This window comes from Trichechus manatus, unplaced genomic scaffold (genome assembly GCF_000243295.1).
Source record: "Trichechus manatus latirostris isolate Lorelei unplaced genomic scaffold, TriManLat1.0 scaffold00020, whole genome shotgun sequence".
NCBI lineage: Eukaryota > Metazoa > Chordata > Mammalia > Sirenia > Trichechidae > Trichechus > Trichechus manatus.
In genome coordinates, this window is record NW_004443956.1 from 905,744 (window position 1) to 920,377 (window position 14,634).

The window sequence follows — 14,634 nt, forward strand, 5'->3', positions numbered from 1 at the left end:
TGAAGCACTTTAACCATTTGCACCGCCCAAGAACTCCATATTGTGTTTAAGTTGACAGATTTAGCTTAATTAAATGAGAATTTAAATATGTATGTCTGTTGGACAGTTAAGTGGAATTCCTTAAGAAGTGAAAATACTGAAACAGAGGCTTGACCATCTATCAAGGATAGTAGAGAAAGGGCTCTTACCTCGGGAATGAGCTACAAGTTCAGAGCTTCCCAAAGTGTGTGATGTAAAATTGCTACATCAAGTAACTTAAGGTGGCCCTCAGAAATGGATTAAAAAACATTATATTTTACAGTCAGAGTTATTCCCTTTTCTATTCATGTTCAATTTCTCTGAGTACTTCAGAAACAAAGTTTCAGTTCAATGTTAGCACCTGTAACATTTACTAAACTTTCTCAGGTAAAGACTCTTTGTCTAGAATCTAGATGATCTGCAAAGAACATTTCTAATGCCAAGATTCTAAGAAATAGCCCACGCTTATTATAGCTCTCCAAATGATATATGGAATAAAAACAAACCCTCTTGCCGTCAAGTCAATTCCTACTCATAGTGACCTTATAGAACAGAGTAGAACTGCCCCACAGGGTTTCTAAGAAGCAGCTGGTGAATTTGAACTGCTGACCTTATGGTTAACAGTCAATCTCTGAACCACTGAGCCACCAGGGCTCCAATCTATGGAATAAAGTAGGGATAGTACTTGAACTCTATGGAGAAAAAAAATCAAAATAGCCCTTCAAGAGCCCTTTATATCCCATGACCTTATAACACAATACAAATTTTTCAACTCCTACATTACATAGTTGAGGTACTATTAAATAAATTGTTGGCAGATACATTTTTTTTTTTGAACTTTTAACTTGTTAAAACTGATTTGGTTTTAACTGATTTGGTTAAAAATCTGCATCCATTTTTATGAGTGTATGTTAAGATACATATTTCCAAAAAACCATTGACTAACCTCTTGATATGAATTCACACTATAAAATGCTCTAGATTTTCAGAGTTAATATCATTTTATATACTTTGTTGTATACTATAAAAATGGCTTTTTTTATATTTTTCTAATTCATTATTTTTCACTTTTAAAGGTATAATAATTTTGATAAAGATACAAAGTCTATTCAATTCCTTTTTGTCATAATATGTTGAATTCCAGTAACTACTGAATTATAATTCTCCTTAAAGTAAACTAACCTGAGTGTTTAAAAGTAAAACCTGTTTGTAATATTTCAGACTGTTATGGATTGAATTGTGTCCCCAAAATATACGTCTGGTAATTCCTAACCTCTACACCTGTAGTGAGCCCTGGTGGTACAGTGGTTAAGCAGTCCTTTGCCAACCAAAAGGTCGGTGGTTAAAACCCACAAGCTGCTCTGTGGAGAAAGATATGGCCTTCTGCTTCCATAAAAATTTACAGCCTTGGAAACCTTATGGAGGCAGTTCTCTGTCCTACAGGGTCGCTGTGAGTCAGAATTGACTCCAGGGCAAAGGGTTTATGCCTGTGATTATAATCCCATTTGGGAATGTGTTGTTTTTGTTATGATAATGAGATAGGATTAGTGTAGGATGTGTCTTGAGTCAATCTCTTTTGAGATATAAAACAGATTAAACAAGCAAGCAGAGATGGGGAAAGAGAGATGCCAAGCCACGTGAAAACTGGCCAAGAACAGTAGCTCAGAAGAGACAAAGACATTCCTCCAGAGTCAACAGAGAGAGAAAGACTTCCTCCAAAGCCAGTGCTCTGAATTCAGACTTCTAGCCCCCTAAACTGAGAAAATAAATTTCTGTTTGTTAAAGTCATCCACTTGTGGTATTTCTGTTATAGCAGCACTAGATAACTGAGACAAAATTTGGTACCAGTAGTAGGTGCTGCTCTAACAGACTCCTAAAATGTAGAAGTGGTTTTGGAATTGGATAATGGGCAGAGGCTGAAAGAGTTTTAAGATGCTTAATAGTAAAAGCCTAGATTGCCTTTAAGAAACTGTTGTTAGAATTATGGACTTCAAAGGCAATACTGGTGAGGGCGCGGAAGGAAGTGAGGAGAGCTATACAAAAAGTCTTTATCGTCTTAGAGAATACATACGGCACCAGCGACAGAATGTTGCTAGAAATGTGTTTCTAGTGAGGTTTTAAAAGAAAATGATGAACATGTGATTGGACAATGGAGGAAGAGCAATGCTTTTTATGCAGTGGCAAAGAACTTGTCTGAATTATGTTCAAATGACTTGTAAGTGATGAACTTGGGTATCTAGCTGATGAGATTTCTGAACAAGATCTTAAAGGGTCCATGTGGTTTCTCATTGCCACTTACACTAAAATGGGAGAGGAAAGAGATGGACTTAAAAATGAACTCTGCAAAATGAAAACAGAACTTAAAGATTTGGAAAATTCTGTTGTACAAACAAAGGCCATGTGTCCTAGAATGTTCCCCAAGAACATGGCTACACAATCTTTTGTTAAAGAGATTAAGCCTATGACTGATGGTTCTAACCAACTACCACAGCAGAAAACCCATCAGCTTAGGCGGAAGGGGACAGAGTAAGAACAAAAGGAAAGAATGCTGTCTGCCTCTTGGAATTCTACAGGCAAGAAACCAGACAAAGGAGCTACATCTGTTGTGCTCCAGAAAAAGAAAAGGACCATCTCTGGATCAGCAGAACTGTTGGAAGGAGCACGGGAAGCAGGGCCTTCTCAGTTTCAAATGATGGGGCCACGGTCTCCTGGATCTCAAAGAGGTAGATCTTTGCCAATTCGATTCCAGAGTGTGTGGCTGCCATTAAGCTGTGCTGGGGGATGAGGCCACTGCCCAAAGCTGCGGGAGTGGGGCGGCCATGCCTAAGAAGTAGAGGAACGGGCCTGCCAGGGCCGAGGGAGTAGGGTAGCCACTCAAATGGACTAGGAGAATGGGGCTACCCAAAACTGAGGGAGCAGAGTTGCCATCCCAGTGGACCTGGAAGGCAGAGCTAAAGCATAGGTGCATGGGGCCTCCACCCAGAATCCAGAGGGTATGGCCAACACCCAGAGTCTGGAGGACAGGGCCATTGACTAGATGGTCTCAGAGAATAGAGGATTGTTTTCAAGCCTTGAGAGCTAATGTAAATTGTTCTGCTGGGTTTTGGACTTGCTTGGTGCTTGTTATCCCTTCTTTCCCTCCAATTTCTCCCATTTGTAATGGAAATTTCTACCTTGTGCCTGTTCCACCATTGTACTTTGGAAACAGATCACTTGTCATCTAGATTTCACAGGTTCCCAGATGAAGAGGAATTTTGCCCCAGGATGGAATATGCCCAAAGTCTCACCCATGTCTGATTTAGATGATCCAGAGGATGAGATTTTGGGCTTAGAGTTGATTTAAGACTTTTGGGATGACGTGATGGGGTGAATGTGTTTTGCATGTGGGAAGAACATGAAATCGAGGGACCAAAGAGTAGAATGTTATGGATTGAATTGTGTCTCCCAAAAATACGTGTTGTAATTCCTAACCACTATGCCTGTGGTTATGATTCCATTTGGGAATGGAGCTGTCTTTGTTATGCTAATGAGACAGGATTCCTGTAGGGTGTATCTTGAGTCAATCTCTTTTGAGATAAAAACCAAATTAAACAAGGAAGCAACAAGCAGAGATGGGGAAAGAGAGATACCAAGACAGGTGAAAATCACTCAAGAGCAGAAGCTCAGAAAAGACAAGGACATTCCTCCAGAACTGACAGAGAAAGTCTTCCCCTAGAGCCAGTACTCTGAATTTGGATTTCTAGCCTCCTAAACTGTGAGAAAATAAGTTTCTTTTTGTTAATGCCATCCACTTGTGGTATTTCTGTTACAGCAGCACTAGATGACTAAGACACAGACAGTCTTAGACTTATAACAAAATACCACCTCATTTCTAGGTTATGTTTCCTGTCATATGCTAAGTTTGAGTTTGGAGAATATAGCTATTTAAATTTATCATTTGATTGGGATGAAACAAACACTGTAAATTGAGACCTTGTCATATATATAGATATACAGATGTAGAGTTAGAGACAGATAGTTTTGTTTTGTTTTTTTGTTTTTTGTTTTTTTTTTGCTTCCAAAACGCTGGAGCAGTATCCCAGGCAAAAGCCTGAGCTGCAAAATAGTAACAGCCAAATATAAGTCATTGAAGAAATGAAAAATGCAGGACTGAATTCTGACAACAAATTGCTGGAAAATCTATAGGAAAATGTTAGAAGAGTCATATCTTCAATTTACAAGTACTCTGCTTAAAAATCAAAATGCAAATATGAAATTCTATAACATTACCTGAGAGTGGTATTTCAATTGCTGTTGAGAATTTTAACAGGAAGAAAATTAGAGATATGATCAATCCTCTTCCACTTAACCGCATCTCCATTGCTCTTCAGGAAGCAGATAACCCAGAAAGAACTAGTTTTGGTACACAGCTGAGGATAATGTGGTGAACCCAGAAACCTAAAAACAAAAATAAAAAAAAAGCAAACAGAATAGCATATTAGTAGATATACTCTCAATTGTCAACATAGAAGTTAAATATACTTTCCTGTTTGGCAATATTTTTTCTCTTTATGAAACTGTTCTCTAATGTTGTTGCTGTTAAGTGCCATCGAGTTGGTTCTGACTCATAGTGACCCTATGTACAACAGAATGAAACACTGCCCAGTCCTGCACCATCCTCATAATCATTGCTATGTTTGAGCTCAATGCTGCAGCCACTGTGTCAATCCCTCTGTCGTTTAGGGTCTTCCTCTTTTTTGCTGATCCTCTGCTTTACCAAGCATGATGTCCTTCTTCAGGGACTGGTCCCACCTGATGACGTTTACAAAGTAAGGGGCATTCTGGCTGTACTTCTAAGACTGATTTGTTCGTTCTTCCGGCAGCCCAAAGACATCAATTCATCTTCTGTCTTCCTTAGTCACTGTTCAGCTTTCTCATGTATATGAGGTGACTGAAAATACCCTGGCTTGGGTCAGGTACACCTTAGTACTGTAAGTGACATCTTTGCTTTTAAACACTTTAAAGAGGTCTTTTACATCAGATTTGCCCAATGCAATACATCATTTGATTTCTTGACTGCTGCTTCCATGGGTGTTGATGGTGGATCCAAGTAAAATGAATCTCATAACTACAGTTATTAAAATGTTCTCTAATAACACCATATAAATATAATTAGTTGTCCCTCTCTGTATTTAAAATAAAGGACATTTACTATATGCTTTATTATAAACCAGAAACCATTTCAATGAATCATTTTTAAGTCACAGAAATTTTTACCTAGAAGGCACTCTAGTATTATTACAATGAGTGTAAATGGCTATGAGAATAACTTTCACTAATTTCATTCAAAAAGGTGACTCTTTCACATTAAGTCTTTATATCAGGCATCTAACTCTTTCTGAGTCAATATTAAGGATCACAAATACAAATCTTTGATTTTTCTAGTGAAATTGCTTTTCGTCTTCAAACGTATCACATTAATAGAACTGGACAGTTCTAGTAAGTCACATAGGAGAGAAAAAAAAAAAAAATGGAGAAAAACCAGGAGTTTCAACTAAAATTCACAAATGTGAGTTTGGTTCAAGGAGTTAATAATGGCTTCAGTTACTTTCCATTTAAATAGAATGTTCATTCACTCCAAAATTTATCAGATAGAGGATTAGTATTTCAATTTTCCTTTTCTTTCTCTTTACAATTTAATTTTTTCTGGAATGCTGTGAATATGAAATTAGGTGTGAAACATCTAATCATTGTGTATAATGTACTCTTGCAAATGATAACACAACAATTTACTCCAGAATGTAGTATTAGTATTTCATGTATATGAAAGTTTATTTAGTGCCATGTTTTTCCTGTTTTTCTGCTTTTTGTTGGTGATTTTCTGATTAAAATGGTCCTCAAGTCTAGTACTAAAGTACTGTCTAGTGTTCCTATAAGCACAAGAATGTTGTGATGTGTCTTATGAGAAAAAATACATGTGTTAGATAAGCTTAGTTGAGGCATGAGTTATAGTGCTGTTGGCTGTGAGTTCAATGTCAGTGTATCAACAATATGTATTAAACAAGGTAGTCTTTCTTTTTTTATGAAAAGAAATCTTATTTAATATATTAAGAATTGACACGTTCGAATTGTGATGTTCAAAAGAATATTGAATATACCATGGACGGCCGGAAGAACAAACAAATCAGTCTTGGAAGAAGTACAGCCAGAATGCTCCTTAGAAGTGAGGATGGTGAGACTTCACCTCGCTTACTTTGGATGCGTCATCGGGGGACCAATCATTGCAGAAGGACATCATGCTTGGTAAAGTAGATGGTTAGCAAAAAAGAGGAAGACCCTCAATGAGACAGATTGACACAGTGGCTGCAACAGTGGGCTCAAACATAGCAACAACTGTGATGATTGCACAAGACTGGAAAATGTTTCCTTCTGTTATACATAAGGTTATGAGTCAAGTTGACTCCATGGCACCTAATTAAAACAGCAACAACAAAAACCATTGCCATCGAGTTGATTCCAACTCATGGCGACACTACAACAAAAGGTATCTTTAAACAGAAACACACTAAAATAAGGTTATGTATTGACTGGTTAACGAAAATGTGACCAGAGGCTCATAGGAACCTAACCCTGTATTTGCAATGGTTCGGTATTCATTAATTCAGTATTTGAGGGGACTTTATAGGTCATATCTACCAAGAATAATGAGAAACTACTGTATTCCAATCAACAGCAATAACAGAAATTTGGAAAAAAATTGCTTTCATTATGAAAAGCAGAACATTCCCTAAACTAGATAAACTAAGCTCTACATATCTGTACAAATTTAGGAGACATTGAGCTAGGTAGACATTTCTTAGATGAAAAGTCTGAAGAAAAGGTTAATGTCTGTCCTTTGAATTTTTTGTTTCCTTCCCTCTTCTGAAAGTTTGCTAATAGTTATCTAAATTCATTGTTTATAATTATAGATCATTATTTACTTGCAATCTATTATTTACAATTTTGTTCCATTAACATTCAGTGTCCATTGCTTTAAGGGCTTCTCATGTATTTCTTTAATGAGCTGCCCTCTATTTGAGCAAGGCTTTCAAAACCATGATGCTATTAGGAAACCATATTTCTAGGTTATACACCATCTATCATTCCACCCTGAAACAGGAAATAAAAATACTAGACAGTCAAATAAGTAAGAACTAGCTCAATTTCAATTAATCTCCTAATCTAGGCAAGCAAGTTCAATAGTCTCTAATTGCTAAAGTAAAATTGCTTAGAAATGGTAACTGTTCAATAGTGATATGACTTTTCAAATTTTAATAGTTTAAGTACATAGACTTGATCCAAGCAAATCTTTCATTAAAAGATGGCACAATGAACCAGTTGGCTTAAAATAAGACTATATATTAAGAGACTAACAAACATTGATGACACCATCAATTTCCAGATTGTGGATAATGGTTCATTCTACATCTGACCTTACCTCCTGCAGGGATTAGCTTCAATTTATCTGAGACTTATGTATTAAGAGGCTCTAGCGTAAAAATCATTGGAGATTCAAATGTAACCTCCTGGAAGCAGACCTCCATTAAGTGGTGACAACAGCCCTGAAACAGCTTTCAGTTTGGAAAGTCAGTGATAATTTCCTTGTCAGAAAGCAAAAAGGGCATACCTTTTGGTAATTCTGTTTTTCAACAGTAAGATCATATAATTGACACTTCCTGACCTGCCTCAGTTTCTTCAATAAGAGCAGTGCCATGAGGATTAAGAACTCTATTTACAGACAGAAATAGAAACGTGGACAGGCATGCATACCACATGGGGTTGCTTGCAATTCAATAATATAAAAATAAAGTCCTTTGCTCTCCAAAGCACAGTAGCCTATAATATACACTCATCATCAGTACCACAAAGTGACTTCATAACCCCTCTGATGCTCTTAAAATAGCTTCATGGTGACAAAGCTAGAAACAACTTACTCTCTTCTTAACTCAAACTAGTCTTCTCTTACAAAATGGAAAGCAAGTTGGCCCAGCTTTTGTCCATTCAACCTGGTCTCTAGGCTCCCAAAAAACCAGTTGACATTGAGTCAATTCCGACTCATGGCTGCCCCATGTGTATCAGAGTAGAACTGTGCTCCGTAGAGTTTCTAATGGCTGATTTTTCCAGAAGTAGATCGCCAGGCCTTTCTTCTGAGAGACCTCTGGGTGGACTTGAACCTTCAACCATACCGTTAGCACATTAACCATTTGTACCACCCAGGGACTCCTAAAGCTCCCAAAGTCTTATATAAACACAAAGTTATTGTGGCCTGCTGAACAGCCAACAGAAGGGAGTGAGGTGTAATGAATAAGATCATGGAGAATGGACTCAGGAAAATCTAAGCTCAAAACCATTAGCTATATGGCCTTGGGCAGTTTACCCAAACTCTTACTCATCTCTACAAATAAGTCTAATAGTTTCTGCCTGATAGCACACTAATGAGGGTTTAATGAGGTAATATAGGTTTGTCGTTTTTAGGTGCCTTTGAGTCGGCTCTGACTCAAAGCAACCCTATGTACAACAGAGCAAGACACTGCCCTGTCCTGCAGTAAATTCTCACTTTGCACAGTTATGTTTGAGCCCATTGTTGCAGCCACTGTGTCAATCCATCTTGTTGAGGGTCTTCCTCTTTTTTGCTGACTCCCTACTTTACCAAGCATGATGTCTTTCTCCAGCGACTGGTCCCTCTTGATAACATGTTCAAAGTACGTGAGATGAAGTCTCTCCATCCTTGCTTCTAAGGAGCATTCTGGCTGTACTTCTTCCAAGGCAGATTTGTTCATTCTGGCAGTCCATGGTATATTCAATATTCTTTGCCAACAACATAATTCAAAGGCATCAATTCTTCTTTGGTCTTCCTTATACATTGTCCAACTTTTGCAAGCATATGAGGCGATTGAGAATATCACATAGGTTTAGCATAGAATAATAAATGACATTTACTAATAGTAGTGATAATGATGGTGATTGTGTTGTTAGTGGTAATAATGATATTTCTATTAACAATATTCTGACCCAGAAAGTATGGTTAACTCATATGGCTTCCATCACAGTTACAAAACTCTAATGACTTAAAAAATAAAAGTGTCTTCATTAAACTAGTGGTCAAATGATGTTAATTAATTCAAAACACTCTAAAAAAAAAAAAAAAGTGGGAGGGAGTGATGGCAAAAACACCTTCAATTCTTCTCTGTCCACCCCTTGTATCAACATTCTTTACAAAATGATAGCTCCACCCATCATGAAGCTACTTCCTCACTTCTTTAATCTGGCAGACCTTGTGACCTGCTTTGACTAATAGAATGTAGTAGAAACTATAGTATACTAGTTCTGAGCCTACGTCTCAAAATTTATTACAAACGTTGACACTCTCTGTCTCTCTCTCTCTCTGTTAACCCTGCCCAGCTATCATGAGAACAAGCCTGGGATAGTCAGCTGGATGATGAGAGACACATGGCCCCATCACCTCCTCCAATCCCAGCCAACAGCCAGCAAACCACCAAACATGAAAGGACAGCCATCCTATACTGGCCAGTTCCAGATGACTTGCCAGCTAATCATAAATGCAAAAGCCAGGCCATCAATATCAGCTAAGACTGGCTAAGATCCGCAGAATTACCCAATGGAATAGTAGACTTATAAACGCTGTATATTTATTATATGAAATCACTCTTTTGGGGGGTGGGCTTCAATGCAGAAATAGCTAATTAAAATAGGGAGGACAGAATAGAAGAATTGATGTACTGTTGATAATTACTAAAGCTGTACTATATATATGGGGGCTCCTCACACTATTCTCTTTTAGGACATATTTTAGTATTTCCATAATAAAGAAGTTTTTAAAGTCTCTTCAGTTGTGGAATCAGAAATTAGCCTAAATATTCCAACAGCAGTAACAAGATTCTTTTATGCAAAAGGTAGACAAAGTTATGAAAACGCCTACTGCCATGCATTTAAAACCAACCAACCAACCAACAGATTTTATTAAAACAACCATGCTATCAATCCCTGTTCTCTTTGAGCTAATTACAGAAAATTTGGGGTCCCTTTGGACATCAGTGTGTATGTTTTATATATCCAGCACAACAAGTAGATAATGTAACTCAGTGTCAATTCCTTATTGATTTAAGGGTTTGGAGAGTCATAGCCCAACAAAAGAAAACGTGAGCCCAGTTTATAGTAATTATTTACACCTGGGTAGCTGTTAGCACATATTTCTGACGTCTTTTGATATTTCTTTCATGCTTTGATTCTTAATTCACCTATTTTGCATTATGTTTTCATTGGAGACTGCTTGAAATTCCATTAGTAAACTATAGAAAGGCAAAATGAATAAAGTAGGTTAAGACTAAATTCTCACTTTGCACAGTTATATGTATTTCACCCTTCTAAACTGAACAAAAACACAAAGTATTTTAAAATTGCTTTAAAGCTCTCAAGCTGTTGTTAATCTATTCCGAATAACAACCAGTCCCTGTTAATCACTTGTCTTTTGTCAGTTTGTTGCTGTTTTTCACATAATAGTAGTGATGTCAGGTTTACTCAGATCTTTGGACACAATGGTTCTCTGATGGTCCTATTGCATTGTAAACACTTTTTTTCCCCCTTTCAGCAAATGTTATTCAAATTTATACGCCTGACTTTAAAAGTGAGGGAATAGAATCTGAGTACAGTTAAGAATGTCAAAAAGCCGCTGAGAAAGGCAGGTAGTATGGACTAGTCAATTTTACCTTGGTGATATTTTTCAAATCCTTTGCATTTCCTCTCAGTAATTATTCACAAACATATCCAGGTCAAATTTTTAAAGAGAAAATATAATAAGGCAAATCCAAAAGGGGGTGAAAAAAAGGCAACTCTTATGATCACTATTTTAAAAACTCATTTCTATGGCAGCAACTATACAAAGCAGAAATGTCAGCAACAGTCCATCTGCCATTTCTAAAGAAGGACTGGAATGTATACAGCCCAAAAAAGTGCTGTGTTGACACTCCTCTCCAATAAGAAACAACATTAAGATGTTTCAGCCACCATGAATTTGAGAGATTAGAATTAACTTCATACACGCCAGTCCATGCTAAATCATTAAACAACATTTTTCTACTCGGGAAGCTTGAAATAGATCAATTACTTTTATTATAGTCAGCAGGAAGGGACATATTATGACACTGGCATCCAAATTGTAGTTTTAAAAACAACTCAATGGATTTGTATAATAGTCTGGAACAGTGCTCTAACTTGGAATTGTTTAAATTTTATTTTCTCTAACACTAAAAGGCTTAAGAACCACTGAGCTGCATCAAGTAAGGTGTCCTATATAAGGCTGTTTGACATTTTCATGATGGGCTGGATGTCACCTTCTCTTCCCTCTGACCTCACGTGTCCCTTTATGAAACTCCCTTTTATATGACTGTCAGGGTAGGGTAAACTATTTCCCAGATTCCGAAATCAGATCTATGTGGAGGAAATCCAGCACATTTCCATATTCCTGAAGTGTGATCTGAATCACTCAGCACCTTGAAACTGAGGAGGGGAGGGGGATGAAAAGATAATTAAAAGGGTTTTGTTCAATCACCTGCTTGGCTAATACCATAAATCAATTTACAAGTATCATAAACACTCTAATCCTGAAACAACTGTTAATGGCTTTTCACTCTGAAAACAAAGGAGATGTGGAACATGATGGCCATATCCATACAAACTCTGTTTCATGTCACTGAAGTGACAAGACAAAGGAATTGCTTAGAGTGTTAATTCATCCTTCCTGCAGAGCCTGCGTGTTTGTATACAGTAGATCAAAGAAATGCCAACTTTTTTAGAAGCAAATTGATTTTATTGGAAAGATGTCAGCTTTAATTAATAATAATTATGTGGGATAAATTAATATTAATAATACCATTTATTTAGTTACATAGAAAATACGTGGCAAAGTTCTGACAGGGATTCATAATGGAATATAACCTTTTCCCCCATTTTTCCCTTTTTTAACCTATTTATTCAAAATTATCACCAAGTGGTGCACTATAATAACATCTAATTTAAATTGTCCCCTGGTGGAAATAGGAAAGAAAACTGCCGCACATAAAGATCACGTTACTGCAGGGAAGGAGAATGATCTTGCAACCCAACATGCAAATCATGTTCTGGGTCATTTCTCACAAAACATTTGATAGACCCCTGATTGTCAGCTAGGTAGTTGTTGTTGTTTAAATTGAGGAATAACACAGATGCACCAAAATACACAAAACTTAAGCATGCAGCTCAGTGAATTTTTACATATGTCATACCCATGTAACCACTGCTCAAATCTCTTAGGGAATTTTAGTCACCAAAAGCATTCCACTAGCTTCATTCTTAGAGGATTCCAGATGGCCAGCTCACAAGAGAGTAAAATATGTTTATGCTCCTCTAAGCTGTAGGGAAGGATCTCTGGTGGCGCAGTGGTTAAGCGCTCGGCTGCGAACTGAAAGGTTGCTGGTCGAACCTACCAGCTGCTTTGCAGGAGAAAAATGTGGCAGTCTACTCCCATAAAGATTACAGCCTTGGAAACCCTATAGGGCAGTTCCACTCTATCCCATAGGGTTGCTATGAGTTGGAATTGACTCGATGGCAAGGGGTTTAGTTTTTTCGTTTTTGACTGTGAGCTATACTGATGCTTTAATATGCTCAGTGAAAGAAGGATGTGTGGTCAGCAGATTAGGAATATGCTATATGCACTATTTCATCCTTTGAAAATTTTCAATGCACATTAGCATATAAAAAGCTCTGAGAACTTTATTTTGCTTAGAGCTTTCAGAAATGTATTTGACTATGAAAATGTGTGTGTGATATTTATTACTTTTTATATGTCATAATCACTTTTATATACAAACTAATTTCATTCTCACAACATCTCCATGATACAGATATTGTAACTTCCATTTCACGTGTAAGGAAACTGAAATACAGAATACCCAAACTCTTACAACTAAAATGTTGAGCTGAAGTTAAAACCAGTGGAATCTGTTTCTAGAACCTTTACTCTTAACCACTGTTCCTAAAACCACTTGGAAATTAAATAATTCATTATTTAAAGACTATCAATTAGGACAAATCACCCCAAACTGATCAAATAAGAAATGCATGGAGCAACGATGAAAAGTTTCCCATTGATAAATTTCATAACTTCTTGACTAATAGCTTCTAAAAAGTTTGGCTTAAAATAATCTAATAATGGATTTTCTTCATGGACAGAATTGCTGGCATCTAGAACTTTATATCGTAATAATTGTCTAAACTAAGAAAGTTCCTTCTCTTCTAATTTGAGTAAGAGAGCATGTGAATTATATTCCCATCTAAAATAATCAAAGAGCAAGCTTCCTAAAATTTAGGAACTGCAACATATAGAAGAAAGCAATTATAGCGGTTTTTTAAACTATAACCAAAAATCAACTCCAGGAAATAAGTCCATAAGTTAACGAAAGCATCCCCTCGACTCCTTTTCAGGCTTCCATCTCCAGGCCCCAACCTCATAGTACCTAAAAAAAACTAACGACTTTTAACAAACAGCTATTGGATATACAGCAGGCAACAGATAAAAGCTAAAAGCTTTTTTTTTTTTAATTTATTTTTTCTCCTCTACTTTTCTGCTGCCATTAAATGTTATTCCCTCTATTTACTCCTTGAATATTTCAACTCTGCTCGGTATCAAGAAAAGAATTTTCAAAAAGAAAGTGGAGTACTTCCTGATAAGTTGAAACTCCTTTTCTTTATTTCCCATTAGTAGGAAAATTTTATATATATATATATATATATATATATGAAAACAACTCTGGAAATTGACAAAAATCAACCATAAGCAAGATATTGGCACTTTTAAAAAGAAATTATATATAATGTTTGATTGCAACAAACTATATTTAAAAAATAGGAAACTGGTTGGAAAAATATACCTAAGTTTCTGATGCTTCGAATCTATTTTCAACTTTTCTATATTAATCAAACTGTTTCTAATGAGTACACTGTACTTATAAAAGTAAAACAAATAAGGCTCATGAGTTGTGTTTGCACCTGCCTCATCCACACGTTTGTAAGAGGTTGTAAGCTTCCTGAGGCAGGCATCAGACCCGACTGACCCTTATTGCGCCTGTCTAGAATACAGGAGACACTCAATAAATCTTTCTAAATAAATGAATACATGAATTTCATACACTCTGCCTAATTGTAGCATATCTATCAAACGCTAATTTTTTTTCACATTCATCCAAACACAGCTCAAAAAAATTTCAAAGAGAGTTTTGTTCTCTGACTCCAATAGGAAGGGGAGCAGAACTTGCAGTAAGAACACCTCCAATCTGCCTCTGAAGCTTTCTTGCAAGATTCTGTCACAGTGCCTCAAATGTCTAACAGATTGGACCTATCAAGCAGACAAAATAGTGAGTATAATCCTGTTCGTGTGTGTGTGCTCGTGTGTGCACGCCATGTATACATCTGATGGCTAATAAATATTTGCTCACCTGGCAAACTTCAGCATAAGACTGTCTTTGTGACAAAGCACCTGGTTCCCAGGTTGTGAAAGAAAAGAACTAAACACCTCATTTTTCTCCAAGACTTGGAACCCACCGT

At 36.8% G+C, this 14,634-nt stretch overlaps 1 protein-coding gene across 3 annotated transcripts in view; it reads right to left on the reverse strand.

Annotated features, from left to right (window-relative positions):
* The window catches only part of CHL1 (cell adhesion molecule L1 like), a 110,732-nt gene extending 106,354 nt beyond the window's left edge, over nucleotides 1–4,378 (reverse strand). For all 3 annotated transcript variants that reach the window (XM_004372697.1, XM_004372698.1, XM_004372696.1), the window contains exon 1: nucleotides 4,288–4,378. In XM_004372697.1, the coding sequence (XP_004372754.1) occupies nucleotides 4,288–4,378 (91 nt within the window). The remainder of the gene's footprint in view (nucleotides 1–4,287) is intronic.
* Nucleotides 4,379–14,634: the final 10,256 nt, after the last annotated feature.